Source organism: Mizuhopecten yessoensis, unplaced genomic scaffold (assembly GCF_002113885.1).
Source record: "Mizuhopecten yessoensis strain PY_sf001 unplaced genomic scaffold, ASM211388v2 scaffold523, whole genome shotgun sequence".
NCBI lineage: Eukaryota > Metazoa > Mollusca > Bivalvia > Pectinida > Pectinidae > Mizuhopecten > Mizuhopecten yessoensis.
In genome coordinates this window covers 1,533,160-1,557,281 of record NW_018403589.1, presented here as the reverse complement: position 1 = coordinate 1,557,281, position 24,122 = coordinate 1,533,160, and the positions used below count along the sequence as shown (strand labels likewise).

General features: G+C 34.8%; 2 protein-coding genes across 2 annotated transcripts in view; one reads left to right on the top strand and one right to left on the bottom strand.

Moving 5' to 3' along the window:
* LOC110450546 (cilia- and flagella-associated protein 74-like) overlaps positions 1-7,859 on the bottom strand; it is a 49,567-nt gene extending 41,708 nt beyond the window's left edge. Inside the window, exons 1-7 of the mRNA XM_021498119.1 lie at positions 7,771-7,859; positions 4,808-4,989; positions 4,373-4,507; positions 3,578-3,676; positions 2,087-2,191; positions 1,372-1,545; positions 1,007-1,117 (exon numbers count right to left, since the gene is read on the bottom strand). Coding sequence (XP_021353794.1) covers positions 1,007-1,117; positions 1,372-1,545; positions 2,087-2,191; positions 3,578-3,676; positions 4,373-4,507; positions 4,808-4,968 — 785 coding nt within the window. The 5' untranslated portion in view covers positions 4,969-4,989; positions 7,771-7,859. The remainder of the gene's footprint in view (positions 1-1,006; positions 1,118-1,371; positions 1,546-2,086; positions 2,192-3,577; positions 3,677-4,372; positions 4,508-4,807; positions 4,990-7,770) is intronic.
* A 68-nt stretch (positions 7,860-7,927) lies between these two features.
* Positions 7,928-21,407, top strand: LOC110450538. Its single transcript, XM_021498105.1, has 5 exons — positions 7,928-7,995; positions 13,985-14,423; positions 16,926-17,415; positions 18,288-18,513; positions 19,581-21,407. The coding sequence occupies exons 2-5, from the start codon at positions 14,027-14,029 to the stop codon at positions 19,968-19,970; spliced, it is 1,503 nt and encodes a 500-aa protein (XP_021353780.1). The 5' UTR covers positions 7,928-7,995; positions 13,985-14,026; the 3' UTR covers positions 19,971-21,407.
* The last annotated feature ends 2,715 nt before the right edge of the window (positions 21,408-24,122 follow it).

The following is a 24,122-nucleotide window of genomic DNA, read 5'->3' as shown; positions in this document are numbered from 1 at the left end:
CAAGGTCTCCGTGTATAGTGACAAACTAACATTATACCAAGGTCTCCGTGTATAGTGACAAACTAACATTATACCAAGGTCTCCGTGTATAGTGACAAACTAACATTATACCAAGGTCTCCGTGTATAGTGACAAACTAACATTATACCAAGGTCTCCGTGTATAGTGACAAACTAACATTATACCAAGGTCTCCGTGTATAGTGACAAACTAACATTATACCAAGGTCTCCGTGTATAGTGACAAACTAACATTATACCAAGGTCTCCGTGTATAGTGACAAACTAACATTATACCAAGGTCTCCGTGTATAGTGACAAACTAACATTATACCAAGGTCTCCGTGTATAGTGACAAACTAACATTATACCAAGGTCTCCGTGTATAGTGACAAACTAACATTATACCAAGGTCTCCGTGTATAGTGACAAACTAACATTATACCAAGGTCTCCGTGTATAGTGACAAACTAACATTATACCAAGGTCTCCGTGTATAGTGACAAACTAACATTATACCAAGGTCTCCGTGTATAGTGACAAACTAACATTATACCAAGGTCTCCGTGTATAGTGACAAACTAACATTATACCAAGGTCTCCGTGTATAGTGACAAACTAACATTATACCAAGGTCTCCGTGTATAGTGACAAACTAACATTATACCAAGGTCTCCGTGTATAGTGACAAACTAACATTATACCAAGGTCTCCGTGTATAGTGACAAACTAACATTATACCAAGGTCTCCATGTATAGGGACAAACTAATATTATACCAAGGTCTCCGTGTACAGTGACAAACTAACATTATACCAAGGTCTCCGTGTATAGTGACAATCTAACATTATACCAAGGTCTCCGTGTATAGTGACAATCTAACATTATACCAAGGTCTCCGTGTATAGGGACAAACTAATATTAGACCAAGGTCTCCGTGTATAGTGACAAACTAACATTATACCAAGGATTCACCATGTGATGTTAACCACTAGCATAACAACTTACTTAGCCACAGTATCATTCAGGTATTTTCTGTGTTTTTCATGACTTTTCTGGGCGTTTTCCAGACAATGCTGCTGTTGTTTTTGCTGCGCCGTTACTGCTTCCACGTAGTTCCTAAAATAATCAATGTTTTAGCATCATACTATTATGGTGATTATCTTCAAAGTGCTAAATTTATTATCAAAATAATAAAGAAATGACAAAATGTCAAGTTAATAAAAGTCTGCACTAAAAGCTGATAAAAAAATTCATTCAATGTCAGAAATGAAACTAACAGTTTTCATTGAATTAACCTTGAAATTAGTTACAAAGTTAAAACTCCAATTTTTTCCCCACAATCTCAATGCTATATTAATAATATCTCGAACCTTTCCCGCTTGCGGAGAATCTCCTCCCCTTTCCTAGCTTTCATTTCTTCCTTGCGAAGACGAGCCAGCGCCATATCAGTCTTCTCTGTGGCCAGCTGTTGTTCACGTTTAATGAGTTCATCCTCACGGAGCAAAAACTTGCCTCTTTCCACGTCAACCTTAGCTAGCTCATACCTAAACAGCAAGTTTATCAACAATTAAAAGATATAACTTGTATTGAGTAAATAATGAATTTATTTAGAAGATGTTTGAAAATTTCTCAAACTTATCCTTTTTGGTCAATTGTAATTCAACACATCTATCTAAACAAAAACATTGACAATTCTTAGTAGATCGTGAGTTTAAGGTCAGAAGAAAAAAAAATCATAGTTTTCCTTCATGTGTTGTGTTTTTCTTTATTAAGTATATAACATACATAAAACTAAAGTTTATACCCAGGTTTATGTTATATCTGGTAATTACAAAATACTTTATTTGAGTTTGATTGTTAAATTAATACACCATGGTTCTCTTTGTTAATACAGAAGGAGGATACCTTTATTGTTGATGAATGTAAAAACACATAACTTTCATAGTTCTCTATTACAGAAAAAAACAAGGTCTGCAGCATATAAAGAAAGCATCGGTGTGTAGAATACCTACATGTTCATATGATACTTAACCTTCAGTACAATTTACTTTAATTCACACTGCTTAAAGTCATGTTCTAACTTACTCCTCTTTCTCCAGACGCTCTGATATCAGGGTCTCCAGCTTCTGTTCATTTTCTATCTCAGTACATATCCTCTCATGTTGAGACCTCAGGCGATACAGGGCCGAGCTGCAACATATACAACTTATTGTGTTAACGAACATGTTTCTATTGTATATATACAACTTATTGTGTTAAAGAACATGTTTCTATTGTTATGTACAACTTATTGTGTTAAAAAACATGTTTCTATTGTTATATACAACTTATTGTGTTAACGGACATGTTTCTATTGTTATATACAACTTATTGTGTTAACGAACATGTTTCTATTGTTATGTACAACTTATTGTGTTAACAAACATGTTTGTTATGTACAACTTATTGTGTTAACAAACATGCTTCTATTGTTATGTACAACTTATTGTGTTAAAAAACATGTTTCTATTGTTATATACAACTTATTGGGTTAACAAACATGTTTCTATTGTTATATACAACTTATTGTGTTAACGAACATGTTTCTATTGTTATATACAACTTATTGGGTTAACAAACATGTTTCTATTGTTATATACAACCTATTGTGTTAACAAACATGTTTCTATTGTTATGTACAAATTATTGTGTTAACAAACATGTTTCTATTGTTATGCACAACTTATTGTGTTAACAAACATGTTTCTATTTTTATGTACAACTTATTGTGTTAACAAACATGCTTCTATTGTTATGTACAACTTATTGTGTTAAAAAACATGTTTCTATTGTTATATACAACTTATTGTTATATTCAACTTATTGTGTTAACGAACATGTTTCTATTGTTATATACAATTTATTGTGTTAACAAACATGTTTCTATTGTTATGTACAACTTATTTTGTTAACAAACATGTTTCTATTGTTATGTACAACTTATTTTGTTAACAAACATGTTTCTATTGTTATGTACAACTTATTTTGTTAACAAACATGTTTCTATTGTTATGTACAAATTATTGTGTTAACAAACATGTTTCTATTGTTATGCACAACTTATTGTGTTAACAAACATGTTTCTATTTTTATGTACAACTTATTGTGTTAACAAACATGTTTGTTATGTACAACTTATTGTGTTAACAAACATGCTTCTATTGTTATGTACAACTTATTGTGTTAACACACATGTTTCTATTGTTATGTACAACTTATTGTGGTAACAAACATGTTTCTATTGTTATGTACAACTTATTGTGTTAACGAACATGTTTCTATTGTTATATACAACTTATTGGGTTAACAAACATGTTTCTATTGTTATATACAACCTATTGTGTTAACAAACATGTTTCTATTGTTATGTACAACTTATTGCGTTAACAAACATGTTTCTATTGTTATATACAACCTATTGTGTTAACAAACATGTTTCTATTGTAACATACAGATACACAGCCTTTATTCTGACTGTAGTAAGAAACAGTAATGAACAGCTAAAGTTACTGAGTATGAGTGTATATATATACATACGTGTTGTTGTCAGACTCGGCACCCTGTATCTCATTGAAGACCTGGTCTCTCTCCGCCTCAAGTGTCTCAATTTTATTACGACACTGTTTCTGCTCCTCCCTATGAAAAAATGTTACATTCAATGGAAGAAAAAAACGTCAAAAAGAGAGGGATTGGTTTATTCCCACTCTCCAATCTGTCAACCATTTTTCTTTAAAAAAAATCATACATTCTCTCACTTACAAACCTTCCAAGATTGTCATTGGAAATTTTTTGTGCTCAACATTTACAACCTACTGATAAACTTGGCAAAAAATAATATAAGTGGCACTTAAATAGGTAGTTGCTACTTTATCCTCTATTTGTTTAAAAAAATAAAAAAATAAAAAATTGTGATATGCAATATATCTACATCTATTTGTATATTTAAATATATAGCATCTATTTGTAGTATAAAATATCAATCGTCTATCTGTAGCATAAAATATCAATCGTCTATTTGTAGCATAAAATATCAATCGTCTATTTGTAGCATAAAATATCAATCGTCTATTTGTAGCATAAAATATCAATCGTCTATTTGTAGTATAAAATATCAATCTTCTATTTGTAGCATAAAATATCAATCGTCTATCTGTAGCATAAAATATCAATTGTCTATTTGTAGTATAAAATATCAATCTTCTATTTGTAGTATAAAATATCAATTGTCTATTTGTAGCATAAAATATTGTTTATTTGTAGGATAAAATATCAATCGTCTAACTGGTATTGCAGTAGAAAATATCTACCTCCCGTTCGAAGTATATAAAATACCTGGTTTTCTCTGTAAGATATCGGTGGTGCTTCACGGTTTCCGTGAGCTGGTTGAGGTGACTCCTCAGGTGGATCATACGTAACTGTTCCTGTTTAGATATGGTGTCCACCTCCGGCACAGACACAGTTGGCTCTCTGCATTACAAATATAGTCTTATTATACTACATGTAACACCATGTTTTCGAATTTTTACCAATATTTATAAATTTCAAAAATACAAATACAATTTTATCACAAATTATTGTCTCTAGTATAGATATGTTTAGCAAGTACACTAGCTGTAAATGGTAATATATTTAAAGATTTTTCGAAGTCAACCAAGACCAGAAAAAGTGGAACTTATTTGGGTAACCAAGGAAGACTGTTTTAAGTATCGTTTTTTGTGACACTTTCTTACATTTGAAAAGTATCAATTTTATTACTGAAAAACTTACTCGATTACCGATTCCTCTTCCTCTGATCCCAGGTCCAGCATACCATCGTCATCGTCACCGTCGTCACAGTCTATTATACCATTATCGTCGAAGTCGTCCCCTGCCATCACTCCCACGTACTCTTCTCCCCCGTACATCTCACCATACGTCTGCTCCTCCATCTTACTACTTCTGTTGTTCAGCTGACGAAGAAACATAACAGTAAAATACATTGTTGTCATAGCAATGTATGTGTTAACTTCTCATCAATGGGTAAACAAAATGTCATACTGAATTGTATTAATGAAAAAAAAAAAATGTTCTACAGAATACATTTAACATATTCACCCCTGAAGACACAATTTAACTCTTCCAATTCAAAGGTCATGAAATTCCAGGGGTGAATATGAGTTCATTCAGCTCCTACTTTTAGTTTACATTTAATATGTCCTACATATCTGTGATATCAAACATGTATGTTATAAGAGATTATCATAAAATAAATCTTATATTTAGGTCATAGAATAGGTCCCTTGAGACATATTTCATGCATGTATATATTTACATTAGTTTGTGCTACAACTTGATATGAACATTAAATGCAAATGATTCTGTTTGCAGTGTCTTCTCCTGCTATCTTCCTTATGCGAGTCATTTCAAGAAGCAAATAATAATATTTAGGTGTATACTGATGATACAGACACTTCAATACTGCAAATATTATATATGGAAATCAATAGAAGAGGTCACCAATACTTGGATACAATAGATTTAGAATGTTAACATACATCTTGAACTTTCTTTAACTGTTTTTCAATCTCGATTATGTATTCTGTCTTTTCGTTTTGCAGAGTTATCTGCTCTTGTGAGCAGGTATTGATTGTTACGTCATTTGTTTGTAAGAGTAACCTCATAGATTTTTGAGAAAACGACATGATTTTCTCACACAAACTAATGACGTAACATTCAATACCTGCTCACAAGAGCAGATAACTCTGCAATACGAAAAGACGGAATACCTAGAGAAGCAATCTACTGACATGAACAGCTGAAGGAAAGATAAGAGCTCAAAATAAAAAATAAAAAATTCATAAAGTAAGTATTTAATGCTCATAGGTTTTACCACATCTCTAGTTATTGATAAATTTCAGATATATACATAAGGTGACAGTACCCAAATCGGATCACCAAACCATCATTTTATCAAATCATTGAAAAATTTGAGGAGGAATTATATTCATTTATGGTTGTATCAAATTAAAGGTAGAATATTGAAGGGTGTTCTTACAAACAAAATTAACACCCGGGGCTCACTTGAGGCTCCAAAGTCACCAATCAGCGTCTCCGGTTTTTGCGAATGTCAGGACCCAAATTGGATCAAGGCTTGAATTTTGCAGTATCTTACGCTTCAAATGAATATTTTTTTGTCAGCATATTACCACATTTTATGATGACCTTAAGAATTTATGTGACAATAAGTATTTCTATAGTGTGAATTGCTTCCTATAGTCCAAACCAGAATGCAGAGTCATTGCACGCCCCATTTTTTAAAAACATAATCAAAACACTGACATTTGAGTTTGAATTACGTTTTCTTTTGCTATTTGAACTGAAAAACTAATCATCTGTAGACAAAAAATAGTGCATGGCTATCTAATCTAAGACTACATCATTGTTATAACTGATTTGTCGACACATTTATTTATTTATAAGTATTCTTGCAAAAGAGGATCCGATTTGGGTACTGATCCAATTATATATATAGTCCATGAAGCCCAATGATATCCTGTGTACTTTTTAACATGTTTATATCTCATTCTTTAGTGTACATTTGTATATCTGGTGATGTCACTATGCTCTCTGGTAAGTTTTCCATATGTACAACTCACAGTGAGGTAAAGTTTTGTCCGATATCTTTCTCTGTATGTAAAATCCTTCCTAAGTTCACCCCTGAGGTAAGTTTTTCACTGACTTTCTCTAAAACTATCCACCTTTTCTATGCACTTAATTTTCAAATTACATGTACCAAACAGAGCCCGCAAAGACCAGGTGAGTACATCCTGACCAGTGGTTTTTTTTTAGGAATAAGAAACACAGACTATCTGCGTACATATTCCGTGTACTTGAATGTTCTCCTCAGCATAACCAACATGCACTTACATGATCTTCAAATGAAAGGTTAGAATCTGAAGTGATGCCAACAAATTACATCCTTCTGTTTAGGTTTGAGATTAGTATTGATGGAGTATGATGGGAATTATTCCTTTGTTGTATTACTCATATATGGCAGGTTGGCAGGTGTTTGCATTTTTGTGGGTTTAATAGAATAGAAAAACACTGTACATAACAACACTAGTGCATAAGACCATATCATTTTGTAATCGTCAATGACGGAGGAAGATTTCAAGGTGAAGATGAAGAATTGTAGTAGCCATTTTCTGCTCCACTCCTCCATGCATTCTAAATTGTTTTGTCCTTTAATTTCTTGGTGATAATTTGGTGTCATTTGCAAATAGACTTGGTCATAGAAGAGTTTATGTGCTCTTTATCGCTGTTGTGTCAAAAAAATATGGGTACCAGCATGTTAAATTCTGTTTCATAAAAATTCTGTAAGTATAAGACTCTGGACTAGATTGTAGTAAAAGCAATGATGGTTAAACAAGTTGAGTACGAATTCAATTAGATGAAAACTGGAAAATCAACCGTAAAAAAAAAAAAAAATCAATGAAAAAATGGCCTCCGAACTATAACTATAATCATGTAACGATCTGACCATCAAAGGATCGTAATTCATCATAGTTTTCTTATATTGTCAGAATAAATTTGTGTGTGAAGATTTATCACTGCTGATTATCTTATTTTGCTTCGAAGTCCTCTCCAGTCACTGTAACCGGCCTAAAAATAGGCAAGAAATAGTGGTTTTGTTTGTTCATGTTTCTGCATCAACTGACTACATTTTCCGAAACTACATACACAAAACTTACATGTTACTAATGTTTGATGGTTTTCGGGTAGTGAGTATGGTAATACGTTAGGACTCCATTTGTATACAATCCGCCATGCCTGTAGCAACAAGTTCTCGCGAGAATTAATTCGGATACTGTTATAGTATTTTCGGAACACCTCGAGACTTTATATTTCCAATTCGAACAGGTGCGCGGTAATCTTGTTGTGGTCATGTACATGTGGAGTAAGCCCATCTAACCAGGGTAAGATGATGTGATATTTCAGTGTCAAACTATATAATGTTGGACAAAGTAGAGGAAGAGGAACTTTATATTGTAGTCTGTTAAAGAATATCAATAGAAATCAAGCCTACTACTGTACATAAAACGTTGTGAATATTAACCTTCATGAGCGATGGGGATCATAATAACGCACGTTATCGTATAGGCCTATGTGATATTGCACCATGCTCATAATTTGAGCAGATTTACCAGGCGCTTAATTAGTTTGATTGTTAACGATGTGCATGCAATTTTGATCATCTATCCTCACCCACACCCCTCTTCCCATCCCCGGAAAAAAATGAAATTTGTGTTTAATCTGGTGTCTATATTGGGACCAATACATGTATTTGAGTGTTTATTAATTTAAGTATCCTCGTGTCATCGGTTTCCGTACCCATAAATGCAGCCATGATTTCGTACTCATATCGGAAGGAAAAAGTTGAAATTACTGCTGACTGTCATAGACATGTCACTGATGTGTGCCCTCTTACATGCATATTTTTATTTAAATACCACCGTGAACAGAAATAATTAGATTTAAATATTATGTAATAGGACGAGTAGTTGCGATAATGTAGATTGTGACGAGACAATTTATATATAAGCAAGTTATTCATATTAGTACTAGACGAGGATTAGTGATAAAGATAGTGCCGTCGCAGGGGCTCGAACCTGCGACCCCTTCGTTGTCAATTAAGACTCCAAATTCCCCACAGCTGACACTTGTATAAGGCGATTTATGGTTATATCGGCCCAAGGTAAAAACGGCCTCGATTTACCCAAGTGAAATCGGCCCAAGGTAAAATCGGCCCTATGTAATAATGTTATAATAATCCCTTTATTTGGGTTTCATTTATATATACACCTCTGAACATATATCTTTAAATTAATAAATTCCTTTCTGCATTTCCTTGTCTCAGTCGCGAGTTCCACAAGGGGAGGTAACCTGTACTATTGTAATCTGTTATATACGTCGCGTAAGATAGTTATCATTTTGTGTGTAATCTGAAACACTGACATTATTTAATTAGATTTAATTATTGGAATTATTTTTTTATATGATTAATGAGGAAGTTAGCCGATGCATACAGTTTTTTTTCCTTTAAAACCTGTATACATCGTTACCAGCTCTTGCCACGTGGAGGCCTCCTCTTTAAGAGCCATAATGTTTAGTTGATGTCTCAAAACATATTATTATATCTGAAGTTCAAAATGCACGTGGATGTTTGTCCTATTCACTGCCCTACACTATTTGTCCTATTCACCGCACTATTTCACTATTCAACAATATATGTCCTTTTCACTGTCCTACACTATTTGTCCTTTTCACTGTCCTACACTATTTTTTCCTATTCACCGCCATACACTATTTGTCCTATTCACCGCACTATTTCACTATATGTCCTTTTCACTGTCCTACACTATTTGTCGGAAATGATCACTCTCTGGGTGCGTTGATGTTTCCCACCTTCCGCAGGAAGTCTGATGTTGTGAGGCGGTTGTCCGGATCCCCAGAGTCAAGCCGGTCCCACAGGGCAAAGATCTTGCCCTGTACACGCTTGTAGGTGGTGGTCTGGTGGCGCGCCAACAGGTTTTCTCCCACGAGACGCATCTGAAGATTCACTATCTCTCCTTCCTTCTTCATGAGAGGGACCAGGAGGTAGAAGGGGAGGTTCGCTCGACCGGCCTTGCCATTCATCCTGCGGGGCCATCCTGTAAAAAGAAATCATAATGATAAAATTTATCAAACATAGGTACACAAAATACTTATTTCATGTAGAATCTATATTTTAAACTGCCAGTGAAATTTAACCATTTTTATTTAAAGTCGTAATGAATTAACATATACGAAGTACATACCTTCGACATCGTTGTTAGTACGAACAGACTGGCAATACACACACCAGTTGGCTGGAGTCCAAACGGAGCTCTGGAACCAGACCCGGTCCAGGTACTCTACCAGCTGTCGCAGCTCTGGAGTTGATGCTAAGGGCATCGTCCGAGCAAAGGCTGGCTCGATCTGGGTGGCAGGCAGGAAGAGAAGTGCCAGGAGTTTCTTGATGAAGCAGTGAACACCTGAAACACCAATGTGTAGGATACTAATGACGTAACACATAAAGGCGTGACATATATGAAACTCTAGGTGAAACCTATTGTTTTGTTGCAACACCAATCATCGTCGTCGTCATCATATTATACGCACCTTCACGTTTCATATAGGTTGTCCTGAGTCCAAGATTCGCCACCTTCCTCATCACAGCCTGGCACCAGTGGAAAGAACAGCCCCGAAGATCCACTCCTGGACGGACGGTTCTGACGGCGTTCCAACAGGCTGAAATGAAAAAAATAGTTTTATGAGTTACGCCACAATTAGTTTTGACAGTTTATTTAATCATAAGCAAATAACTGTTTCCATGTACGATTCACTGATGTTTAGTGCAACTTTTTATATCCGCTTTTCATCAAACTTACCTGGCTCAAAGTCCATCACTGCTCCCTCCACTGCCGGATCCCCGAGGACCTCCAGGAGTCGACGAAGAACCTATAAAGGAAGAACAGATCAATTAATGACGAATAAAGCTAATGTCAATAGTTATATGTGGAGTGTTTTTTTGATACTTTATATTTGTCCGCTTTAGCTGCTTTGTTTTTATGTTTTGAATTAACAATTTAATCTATATCATTGCATTGTTATAACTTACAGCATCGTAGTCCTGTGCTCGCTGTCGAGACATCAACACGAACACTAGCGGCACCTGCTTCAAACACTCGTCTTTCTGAAGGAATGCATGTATTCTCCATAGTTAAGTGAATGGCTCCTTTCTGATCTTAAAGGTCCCATCCATATACCTTTGAAAAACAAATATTTAAGTTAAATGATTATAAACAACAAATACACGATTTCAAAGGTAAAAAACAACTTCCACTAAGATATTTAATATTTTAATATATATATTTGGATATAAATGTATCTTGCTTTGCTTTGTAACCTACCATCGGCGAGCCTGTCTGAGAAGGCTCAACTGGGTCTGAGTGGCGAACATCAGGAGTCGCTGGCCATCCGCACTCACGTCACCGATGACGAAATCTGGACATCCAAGGAACACCTGATCAACCTGAAGTATAGATTAAACTCATTGTATTATACTGTATAAAATTGTGTTATTTTGAATATGAAAGTATTTTCAAATGTATGAAAACGCCATTATCGAATAGTATATTGGTCTTAAGTTATCATGTATTTAGGGCAGCTTATCTACTCACCTGAGTCTTTACTTCACCCTCTTTATGGCCAAGTTGTCAGGACCGTGGACATGGTCAACAGTACCGCAGGTGAACACATCCCCTCGCTGGCTGACGCTGGCCCGGCACCACACCTTCTTATTCCGGACGGAACATCTCCATGTTGTGGGTGTCTGGGTGGATCCCTGTAATAAATAAAACATAAAAGATAAAACATACAGATCCGCCGTGTTGTTGTTTATATGAACGGACATATAATATTTAATATAATCAAATATCGACATACGTGTACATGCTTATGAGAAACATGATTTCATTAGATACTCAGTGCCCGTACATGTATATTGTACGAGCGCTAGTATTAAATGAAACCATATTTCGGCCATAAATGAAATATACATATTTAAAGAAACTTGATTTCATTATATACTATTTGTCCTTCTACATGTTCGGACACCAGTATTAATAAAATCATAGTTTCGGCCTGCCCTACATGTACACGAACATACACAATTTGACTTTATCAAACATTATATGTCCGCTCCACATGTCGTCGGCGGTCATATAATGTTTGATAAAGTCAAAGATTAATATTTAATATAATCAAATATCGACATACATGTACATGCTTATGAGAAACATGATTTCATTAGATACTCAGTGCCCGTACATGTATATTGTACGAGCGCTAGTATTAAATGAAACCATATTTCGGCCATAAATGAAATATACATATTTAAAGAAACTTGATTTCATTTCATTATATAATTGTACTTGCAAATGGGCTAAAAGTATCTAATGAAATCAAGTTACTTTAATAACGATGAAGAATTTATTCCTTTTATGGCCTAAATAATTTTCTTATTTTTTATTGAACGAAACCATATTTTCGGCCATAAATGGAAACTATATTTGAATTACATACCAGTATCACATGTCCTGTGTTGCCATCTGCTACATGTGTCGCACTGCAACGCATGCTGCCTCGGCCTCACCACACGGTCACAATAAAGACAGTTGTCGCTCATGTTGATTAGGTGCAAAGTGTTGTTCAATTGATGTAAGTCGATTGAAAGTGATTGTCCAAGAAAATCAGTCATATTTATCACCATTTGCGTGAGTGATCAATACATTTGATTGGCTACCTGGAGTTGAGGCGGTGATGAGGTACTCAAGAGTTAATTATGAGGTACTCAAGAGTTAATTATGAGCTACTCACCTATAACAACAGTCTGGTAGGTGAACATCATTGTTTATGTAAGGCAATAAAAACAAAACAACAACACCAGTACGTAATTAAATAAATCCTTTAATGTATTTATTTAAATATAATTCTACTTATAAATGTATAAATCCCATGTATTTATAGTAGATACATAGTAGGGCCGATTTTAACTTGGGCCGATTTCACTTGGGTAAAATAGGCCTGGCCGATATTACCTTGGGCCGATATAACCAAATACCGTATAAGGCAACCTAATCGATGCACATCTTTTACACTATTCCCTCCTTTTCACAAACACTAACCCAGGTTCTTTGACTCGATTCCTAGCAAGGGTTCTCCTACCTTGAAAGGGGAGGGTCAACAGCACCAGTTTGTAGTAGGACGATGAATAGCAATAAAGATGGAGACATCGATGGGGCTTGAACCTGCAACCCTTGGATCTTCAGCCCGATGCTCTACCCCAAAGCTAAAGGGAAATTACCTACAGTTGACGCTTGTAAGGCAACCTAATCAATGCACATTTTTCATATTATGATACTTAAAGTTCTTGCTTGCAATATATGTATTGTGTAAATTCAGAGCAACAAGAATGTGTTACTTGTGAAGTCAGACTCACTGACTCTGTGCTGTCAGTTGTTATCGTGGTACATGTACTTTACATGTTAACTTCTAGATGGAAGGCCCAGATATTGTACTATTTCGGTCATACATTTTGTAGCTCTTTATGTATTTATCACCAGCTTTTATTTCCCAAAGGATAAAACTGACCACACTGTAAGTTAGCTTCAGGTCATGTCATTATCAACTAAGTCTACTTCCTTAGGGGATACTGTAAATATTTTCACTATCAATTCAATTTTTAGGGTGTCATTTGACTAAATACCCCCTTTAAGAGTTTCTTTATGTTTCATATGTTCTGAAAGGGAAAAAAGAAGCTTGATTATACTCGCATTACAGAACATAATTGTAATAAAAAATAACTAACAATATAATTGGCACCCATCACCAATGATTCTAAATAATTCATACCAATTATTGCCTAAATACTGGCAGTCGTAAAAACCTGTGGGTTATAAAATGGATCCAAATCAATTTTCAACCACACAAACATAGAATGACATTTTTGGAGCAATTATAGTACAGATGTACTAATATAAAGTAAGTAATACATGTACACATACAGGTATGTTTTATGTACATGTACTATATGCAGTGATTTTTTTGCCTTTGGTTTACAGTCAAATACAAGCTTCTTGCATTCATGCATTGACCTATAGCAAGAACGTGCTTTATTTTTCCAAATCGGGGAAAATATGAGGAATATCTCCCAAATTTCAATAAAAATAAAGCTATTTTCCCAAACTCATGTAGGAACAAGCTGTTGTAAATTTTGCAATGTAAGAAGAAAAATATGCTGGCCATGGTATTGACATCTTTTCAAACTTAAGTTTGAAGATATTTTGCAATCTGGGTATTGTATAATTTGTATTTGTTTTATAGGTTTTAGAATAAAAGTTCTTCAATCGGTCAACATAAGCTGGAATGATGGAGGACATCAGCCTCATATCCCCCAAAAAGAGAAAAAGGAAGCACAAACGGATGAGTAGAAGTGAAGAGGATATTTCCTCTGATCACCTGTCAAGTGAAAAGGACTTGGATACATCTTTATCTACAGTGTATAATAGCTATAGTGATGAGAACAGAGAAAAGAAAAGGAAAAAGAAAAAGAAACATAAAAGAGACCATGATGAACATGGTAATGAATCGACTGTCAATGTAAATGAGTCTGAATTTTGTACAAAACAAAAAAAGAAGAAAAAGAAAAAACATTCAAAGAAAACTGCAGGTTTGCCTTGTGTCTATGGCATTAACCATCAGAAAGAGCATTTAAATGGTGAAGCAGAGCATTCTTCTCCAAGCAAAAGAAAAGCTGAAAATGGTAGGTAGAGCCAGGTAGTCAAACGATAGTGATTAAGAACTGGTAAATGGCAGCACCAGACAGTGTAATTGACAGTGTAAGTGTATTGGTAATCTAAGTGTATTGACAGTGTACGTACAAGACAGTGTAATTGATAGTACCAGACAGTGTAATTGACAGTATCAAAAAGTGTAATTGACAGTATCAGAAAGTGTAATTGACAGTATCAGAGAATGTAACTGACTACCAGGTAACGTAATTGACAGAACTAGAACTGAGTGAGACCGTTTAATTGACAGTACCAACAGTGTTATTGACAGTACCATACGTACAGTGTTATTGACAGTACCATACATACAGTGTTATTGACAGTACCATACATACAGTGTTATTGACAGTACCATACGTACAGTGTTATTGACAGTAACAGACAATGTAATTGACAGTACCAGACAGTGAAATTAACCATACCAGACTGTTATTGACAGTGCAATACAATGTAATTGATAGAACCATAGTGTCATTGACAAAACCAGACCGTGTAACTGAAAGTGTCAAACAGTGTAATTGACATTACCAGACATTGTAATTGATAGTACCAGACAGTTAATTGAAAGTGTCAAACAGTGTAATTGACAGAACAATACAGTGTAATTGACATTACCAGACATTGTAATTGACATTACCAGACAGTTAATTGAAAGTGTCAAACAGTGTAATTGACAGTATAATACAGTGTCATTGACATAACCATAGTGTAAACTAATTGATAGTACCAGACAGTGTCTGTGTATTGACATTATCTGACAGTTAAATTGATAGTACCATATATTGTTATTGACAGTTTAAGATACTGTAATTGATAGTACCATAAAGTAATATTGACAGTATCAGACAGGATAATTGACAGTACCAGACAGTGTAATTGACAGTATCAGACATTGTTATTAACAGGACTAGATAGTGTTATTGACAGTACAAGACAGTGTTAGTATAATGACAGTTCCAGACAGTGGTATTGACAGTATACATTTCAGACAGTATAATTGATAGTACCATACAGTGTAATTGACAGTATCAGACAATGTAATTGATAGTACCATATAGTTTTATTGACAGTATCAGACAGTGTAGTAGACGGTACCAGACAGTGGAACTGTATTTACAGTTATTGACAGTGTTAGTGTAATTGACAGTACAAGACAGCATAATTGACAGTTCAAGACAACGTAATTGACAGCACACCCTACAATGTAATTGACAGTATCAGACAATGTAATTGATAGTACCATATAGGATAATTGACACTTTGACAGTACCAGACACTTATTGTCAATTTACAGTATACAAGTAATTGTCAATTGATAGTGTTAGGAAGAGAAATTGACACTACCATGCAGTGTAAGTGACTGCAGTGTTAATTGACAGCACCAGACTGTGTAATTGACAGCACCAGACCATGTAATTGACAGCACCAGACCGTGTAATTACTCATTAATAGCACCAGACTGTGTAATTGACAGTGTTAGTATATATATTGACATCAGCAGACCATGTATTTGATGTACAGTACCAGATTGTGGTCCTAAAACAAAGGATTGGAATATTGAAAAGACCTAAAACTGATGAAAACGCTCTAAAAGTACATAATTTTAACAAAAAAGTTTTGAAAGGGTCAAAATGAGCCTTAAATTGATGTTTATATGTTGAGTTTTAGAGACAACCAGGTTTCACGTCCAGACTTCTGTATTTTGAGAATTTGCAAATTCCTGAAGATTTCAGCCTTACTTTTACTGAAAAAAACTTTTAAAAGTCTTTATGTTCACAGTAAAATTCCTGTACAAACCCTGTGTAAGCTTAAATTCAAGTACATGTTTAATTGATAGTTCATTATCTGAATTAGCAGTGCCAGATCGATGCTGGTACTTATAAGAGCACTACGTACATTTGTATATAGTGGAAACGAACAGCGCCAGATAATTGACAGGGTCGGCATGGTGTTCAGCAATATTATATGAATGCAAAAAATATACTTACATGTATTGTTTCCTGTCATTCAAAACTTATCTACTTTTGTTTCTGTCTTTTTACTCCGTCACTTCAGCATCTCTGAAAGCTCTTAATCACATTGAATAATTGAACCAAAATATAAAGGATTCCAAACTTTTTCATACTACAATACATAAAGTAATGACTTATAAATTAAAGGCATGTGACGTGGCTGACACTTGATATATGTAACCAGCACACGTACTATAGTCAAACTTCATCTAGATCCTGATATTAAAACATGCTGTTCTGTATTCAATTTAAGGCTAAAGTCAAATTCAAAGGTGACGTAATTGTAGAGGTCATTATTTTTTCAATGCCTCCGCTAGGACTTGGACCCAGTGCCTCTGCCGTCTGGCTTTTATAATTACTAGTCTTAAATGTATGTTACCAAATCACATCGATAGGAAGTGGCTAGTATTTTGTAACAGGGTAACATGATAACATGATAACCTTTATAACTTCTTTTTTCAGGATGTTCCAACTCTGCTGGTCCTTCTGAAAGTCCCCAGGAGACAGAAAATGGTACTAATGAAGAGATTGACTCTGTTGATAATGGAGACACTTCAGAAGACCAGGATAAAACAACAAGAAAGTCTTCGTCAAAAAGTACAAAACAGAGAAAACAGTCCAGACAAAAGAGTATTGCAGCTCTGACTTTGACTGAAGCAGAAACGGCCATTGTCCATTCTGGAAAGTTTTCAAGCCGTCAGAAAGACGTTGATGATTTAAAAGAGATGGGAATTTCCCTTCGTGTTGGAAAGTGGTTACTACAGGAAGACGAAATTTTGATGGAAAACTTTGAAAGTATAAAGAACGATACTGTCGTTGACATTGATAATGAATTTCTCATGCAGTTATTATTTTTAAACCTCATAGGCTGTGCAAAAATGGAACTTAGCAGAGTGAAGACATTTCTCAAAGAAAGCAGCTTCCATGTCCGATTGGCTGGCAATTTAAGAAGGTCTGTATAAACAAGCTATATATATATATATATATATATATATACCCCCTGTTGGAATTACTTCTTTGCCCCATATATATATATACATGTATAGGAATTGGAATAAAATACAAGGACATGCAAATTCAGCTTTTTTGCCCCATGGTATTGCAGTTCTTGTGCTATATATAGTGTATCAATGTAGAATGTCTGACAGAATATAACAAATCCAAAGGGAGTTTAGTATTGTATACATTCCTAAGGTTAATAGGACAGGCCTCCTGGGGAAGAGGGTGTGGCTTCCAGCAGGGGTAGAAGGAGAATAGAGTCAACAGTTAAATTTTTATATATTTACTCCTTATACTCTTTTAGGGGGGACTTCAAGTTAAAGCCAAAAAGATAATATGTGTGTTTCCTGTTTCTATTTGAAACTTTTGACTTTAACAATGTGTATCACATATATAATGCCTAAAAAAATAAGGGTAGGAACAAACCTCTGGGGTCATGATCAGTACAGCAGGAAACCGGAAATATTATTTTGTGAAAATAATAGATTTGGGTCTTCTCACTCTTCTGTACATGTACATTTACAGTATCCCATCTCTGTGAAATATTTTTTTGTTCTGATAGTCAGATTGAAAAATAAAAACCAGATGAGCTATCTTGGCCCATGGATCTCTTGTTTTATGGAAGTTTTACATACGTAGTACGCTGTATGTACGTCTTTGGTTTCATTTTGATGCCTTATTTTGGTTTATTATTATCATCTTCCATATCGCCAGTTTATATTTTTTAGTCAAGCTTGATATATTTCTTCACTTCAGGTATATATTGTTATGTTGTTATGAAAGCGCTATTGCAATGAAAATAAAACATTTGTTTACCTGTGACAGGACACCAGAAAGTGTAATGGACCGTGCCAGAAAGATACTGCCTGCATGGAATACTGGTCCTTTCACGGACAAAGAGGAAAGAAAATTGCTCAAACTTGTTGGAGAGTATGGTAATCAATGGACAATAATTGGTTTTCACTTGAATCGGTCAAGAAATAGTGTGCTTGACCATTATCGGATCATTAAAGATGGACAAAGGAAGAAGGGAAAATGGACAGAGGATGAGGTAATTATGATACCACTTTTTCTACCTTTATAGGACACATTTGTCTGCAGAAGTTTTTATTTTTTGCCAACTCATCAGATCGCTCTTCATCTGTGACCTGTCATCATTCTTAAACATTTTTTGTTATAGCTCTTGCTCAAAAAATACAGGACAAAGCTTTTACAATTTTCTCATGCAGGTTCCCCTCGGTCCAAAGCATTTTGAGACTGGTCCAAAAACAAGGCCCTAGAAAGGGCTAGAAAGCATAAAATTGGACATTTTCCTTTAGCAGCTACATGTAATTATTGGAATTAAAATAAGAGATGTATATCAACCACATTTCGTTGTAAGCATTCTAATTATAAGGTGGTGGGGATTCAAATTGTAATATGTTGATGTGAAATGGTCACTTACTGAAATCCTGGAATCCAAAAAGATAATCTTCTAGAAATTTGTCATGGTGATACACTGTGATACTTTTTTGTGCCAAAAATAAAGGAGTTTAAAAAGTTTTTAATGTCAAAGTCACTGTTACTTAAAATAGACCGTGATGGTACAGTCAGCCACATAGCAGGGGCCTTGCTGACCTCGTCAGCATGATAGTTAGCACATGTAGATCAACACCTGCTAAACAATGGAACTACATAATATCTGTTTATATATATATCATAAAACAGAATTAATGGATTTTACACAAACTGACTCGAAATGCTTTAACATTTGGTTGAGAAACCTGTTTTGGTTGACAAATGCCTTAATGGTGGATTAATTGCACCTTCTATAATTTCACACATATGTGATACAGATGGGTTTTCTTTGGATGACATAAGGTATTACATGACCCATGAACAAAGCAAGTTCTACTTTAATTTGCAAAGTTAGCATTTCACAACTTTCCCTTTGAAATACATGTACAGGCTTTACAGCAGCAAGAAAGTTTTTGAAGCTTTACCTTGATTGCCTATTAGGTCCCTAGCTTCTTGTTATACATAATTATACTATGCTTGCTAGCTATCTAGGGCACAGGGACAGTTTGATCATTTTTGTCATCATTTATATATTTTTGTATTCTTTATGTATTTTTACAGACCAATGACTTGTTACAAGTGATCTCCGAAGTGATGCAGGTAGACGACCTGCTCAGTCTACCCCACTTCAATATGCCTTGGAATCGCATTGGACAGAGGATGTCAAATCGTAACGGAAAACAGTGTCGTAGTCACTGGGTGTACCAAATTCGGCCCATGCTGGTACAGGGAAGCGATAAGAAGAAAAATCTGAACAGGGACGAAGTGGTTGCAGAAATATTACAACTAGACATTGAAACAGAAAGTGATATTGACTGGGTAGACTTGATGGAGAAAATCCCAGAGGCTGGCACACCACAGCAGCTGATGTATATGTGGCAGAAGATAAAGTCGAGTATAGCTGGAGTTGACAGGATGACATTTGATGAGATCAGAGATGCACTACAATAGTTGAGTAACATGTTGCTGACAATTTACTCTTGTCCACTTTTGTTGACTGGGACTGACTATTCAGTTCTTTTCAATTTAAACGTTTTTATTGCTGATAAAATTTGAGGCAATTTTTTACAGCAAAAAGTAGTAAACACAGTTTATATAGACTAGAACTGAATATTCAGTTCTTTTCAATGTGAACATTTTTATTGCTGATCATTGTCCATCGTCCATCCATGCTGAAAACAATTCCTGTTATACAGATTGTATTGCTATTTCTTAAGTACATGTACTGAATGGATCTTTCTCACATTTCACATTTGTGAATTTTTCTTTAGTCCCTAGTCTTGTATGTTTCTTTCTAAGACTGATAGGAAAAGAACAAGATGGCTGCGAGGCAGTCATCTTGGATTTTGATAATTTAATTAGCTTGTTATATTATTGCTATTTTTTTCAATATGCGCTTGACAGATCTTTCTCATACCTTTGTTGGTAGTTGTTCATATGTTTCATTGTGGGGCTGATCAGAAAAAGAAGATATCTGCCAGATAACCATTTTGGATTTTGAGCTATTTTGTTTGTGATCACTATTTCTCAAGAAGTTAATAATGAACAATAGCCTTCATTTGGAAAGACAATCACAAACTCAGCATCGTAGAACCTTCAATCAAAGATTACCACAAGATACATTTACTGTTGACAAGACAATCAGTCCAACAGATTTGAGACAAAAAGGGAAATTAAGGGAAAAGATATAACCGACATAAATCTAATGAAGATCTTACGACAGGATCTTTGGTTATATTTCATCTTTATTATTTTTTCAAATATGTTCTGCAAAGGATAGTTTACTTTTCAGAAATTATTAATGAAAGCTTTCATCATGACTGAAAAAAAAGTCTTCGGCAGTGGTATGGGGATCATTAAGCTTAAGTGACTTCTCTATAACTATGAGATTGATATCAATTATATTTACATCCATTTTTTGATGATTAAAATTTAAAACCAATTTACAAATTAAGTGGCTAACTCTTCCGAGGCCTGAGAAGTGGGGACAAAAGGGTTATTTGCTCATGAATAAAGTTTAAATTTTTAGACATGTATCACTCCTCTAGGGTTCAGAGTTGTACAAAAAGAGGGGGCTGAAATATAGGGAGAAATATTCCCCAGGTCATAACATGAAAATTAACTCATTCACCCCTGAAGACACATTTGAACCCTTCCAATTAAAAGGTTGGAATAGTTCATTATGAACTTCAGGGGTGAATGAGGTAAAGGTTGTGGTTCCCATATATACAATTGCAGAGCATGAAGCTACAAATACTTGTAGGCCACCAGAATTGTCCTCAGGGTCTGGCCCTATTCATTGGAGGTTTCTTTGGGAAAGTATTTCAAAATATTTCTGAACATTTTCTTCAGGTTGGTAAGTATTGATTATGAAAAGATTCTTGTAACTCAACCAGTAAGTGTTTTCATGTGACGCTTCACATTTTACACCTTTGTGACATACGCTTCACTGGTCATTTGTCTAGTAAAGGTGACAGAGTACATACTGTACTAGTCATCAAAGTGTCACATAGAAACACTTATTGGTTGTGTTACAAGAATCTTTTCATAGTCTTTATGAGATTCCCACCCATAATTGTAACCACATACTTATTGTTCATGTTAAAGGTACAGTCATGTTGTAAGAATTGGCCTTGTGGTGTGCCCTTGAGACTAACCCCTGGGTCACAATATGAAAATGGTTGAGTTCCTAACACTATAGCAATGTATACAACTGCTGGATATGAAAAGATGAAAACAATTCTTATCTTACTGCAGTGGACTATATACATGTATATACGTCCTTTGGTCATCAGTTGCAAATGGTTCAAAGCACTACACTTTTACAATATATACAAATGTATTTGCTTGCTGAGCCTGGCAAGATGAACACTGTCATGCTACCAGGATTAGCTCAGAGTTCTGGCCCCACCCCTGGAGACTTATTTGCAATATCACTTTGAGTGAATCGAAAGTATTTTGCTATGATTAATTATAAAGATAAGTATCTAGGTGAGTCATACAAGCCCTATGGGCCTATGATATTGGTCCTGTTTACCGAAATTAACCACTCAGGTTTCGCATAGACCATGAAAACCCTTAAAACAAAAGTTTGGCCTTGAAAAGCCCGAAAACTGATGAAAAGACCATAAAAATCCTTAATTTACAAAAATGGCTCGATGGGGTCAAAATTGTATTTCACTTAATGGTCATTTAACTATTATTCTGTATTAATTTTGGTGGTGTGTGTTGTTATTCTCATAAAAATTAATTCAGAATACACTTAAATGATATAATTTACGCCAGTAAATTTCGGGTTTCTGACAAGTGTTAGATTTACAGGGTGTTTGGTGTTTAAAGACATCCAGGTTACACATCTTCTACAGTCTCAGTATTTTGAGAATGTTAAGTCAGTTTTTCATTTGAATGGAGTCAAATCTTTTAAAAAAATGTTTTTAGCATTAAATCAGCATTTATCTTTGTTTTAGAGTCTCTTTTTTATATTTTTAGGATGAGAAGAGAGTTGTACTTAATATGAATATGGATGGTAGCAATAAACATATTGTTTTAGATATAACGTCGTATTTTACTGTATACATGTAATATAGCAATGTCCCAACCAAATCCTCATAATTTTAATCATCACAAATTTTCCTGTTGAGTATTTTTCTTAACAGAAGTAGTAAATAAAGTTTACCATGATTGCCACCATACTTGGATGGACATACACTGTAATCAGGATTTGTGCTCTGCCTGCATATTTCTCGTGTGTATTTACAATTTGTTACAAATGGAGGACAGGATCTGGGGTAAATAATTGTTTACTATCAGAACGTGGTCACTGGTGTTTTGCTTTTACATGCTAATTTGTTAATTTTTGAGAATTTCTAATTACAATATGTTTGATATTCCATTATGTTTTTGTACCTGTGTGACGTTTGACAAATTAAGGATTGAATCTTTCTTTGATTGATTTTATGGGGTGATGAACTGGGTTGGTCTAACAGTCAAATCATGGTTCATGTTGAATTTGTCTAAGACCAACTGAAATAAAATCGGCCAAAGCAAGATTAAGTTCTTATATTTCGTAAACCTGTACATTTTGAAACTTTACAAAATTCTTATGTTAGAAATATACTGTGAGATCACTCATTTTTGTTGGGTTTTTTTAATTTCCTTGATTTCTTGGGGAATCTTCTTCCACGAATTCATAAGTCTACGAAATTATTACAAGTTTGACATAAAGCTATTCTCTATTTGTGTGGGTACTCTAATCAACGATTTCATGTACCAAAAAAATGGTATTTTTTCAGGAAGCAAAATTTGGGGCCCACGAAAATATTTGATTTAACAGGAGTCCGTCATTGGAGCACTATCATACAGTGATGTAGTGTGAGCTGATACTTCACTCTGTCAGCAATGTTATGGAATAAGAATCAAAAATGGATTGTGTGTGATTAATTCTTGCAAATTCTAAAAATGTGTATTCATACCCACAGGCAATGCAGATCTAGTCAAATTCATAAACAGTTTTGGTTGTTTCATCGAGTCCAATTTGAGTAAAAAATGCAATATTTTACAGTGAAATGATATATTGATGAATTGTTAAGCTGTGTTATAAGATGTGTTATTGAAGACAATAGGGAAAACAATATGTCCAGGGTCTGCCAAGCAACATTGAGGCAAGCTGTTTTAACTGTTGATCAGCTTGCTTTGTTTTCCTTGAACATTTCTTGAGAAACAGTCGAACTTGTTTGATTTGTATTGATGCAGGGAGCTACAAGGATGTTGGTAGCAATGATAAAGATTAAGAAACAGTTCTGTGAAACAAGGTCAGTTATGGCTGCTGCTCCTCTTTTGGTACTGGTCCACTTTGGTTCTGGTCTACTTTGGTTCTGGTCTACTTTGGGGACTGGTCCAATTTGGTACTGGTCTTCTTTGGGGACTGGTCCAATTTGGTACTGGTCTACTTTGGGTACTGGTCCACTTTAGATACTGGTCCACATCGATACCATTAAGTTCATGTACATGTTTGACACTATATATGCCATACTCATACTATTCCTCATTGACTAAAAAAAAATGAATAAAAATTCAATTTGAATTGATCTTTTCGTTGCTATT

Coding starts and splice junctions, on each gene's coding strand:
- LOC110450538 (XM_021498105.1), top strand. CDS start 14,027: ATGATGGAGGACATCAGCCTCATATCCCCCAAAAAGAGAAAAAGGAAG. Junction 14,424..16,925: donor CAAAAGAAAAGCTGAAAATG/GTAGGTAGAGCC, acceptor TTCTTTTTTCAG/GATGTTCCAACTCTGCTGGT. Junction 17,416..18,287: donor TTGGCTGGCAATTTAAGAAG/GTCTGTATAAAC, acceptor TACCTGTGACAG/GACACCAGAAAGTGTAATGG.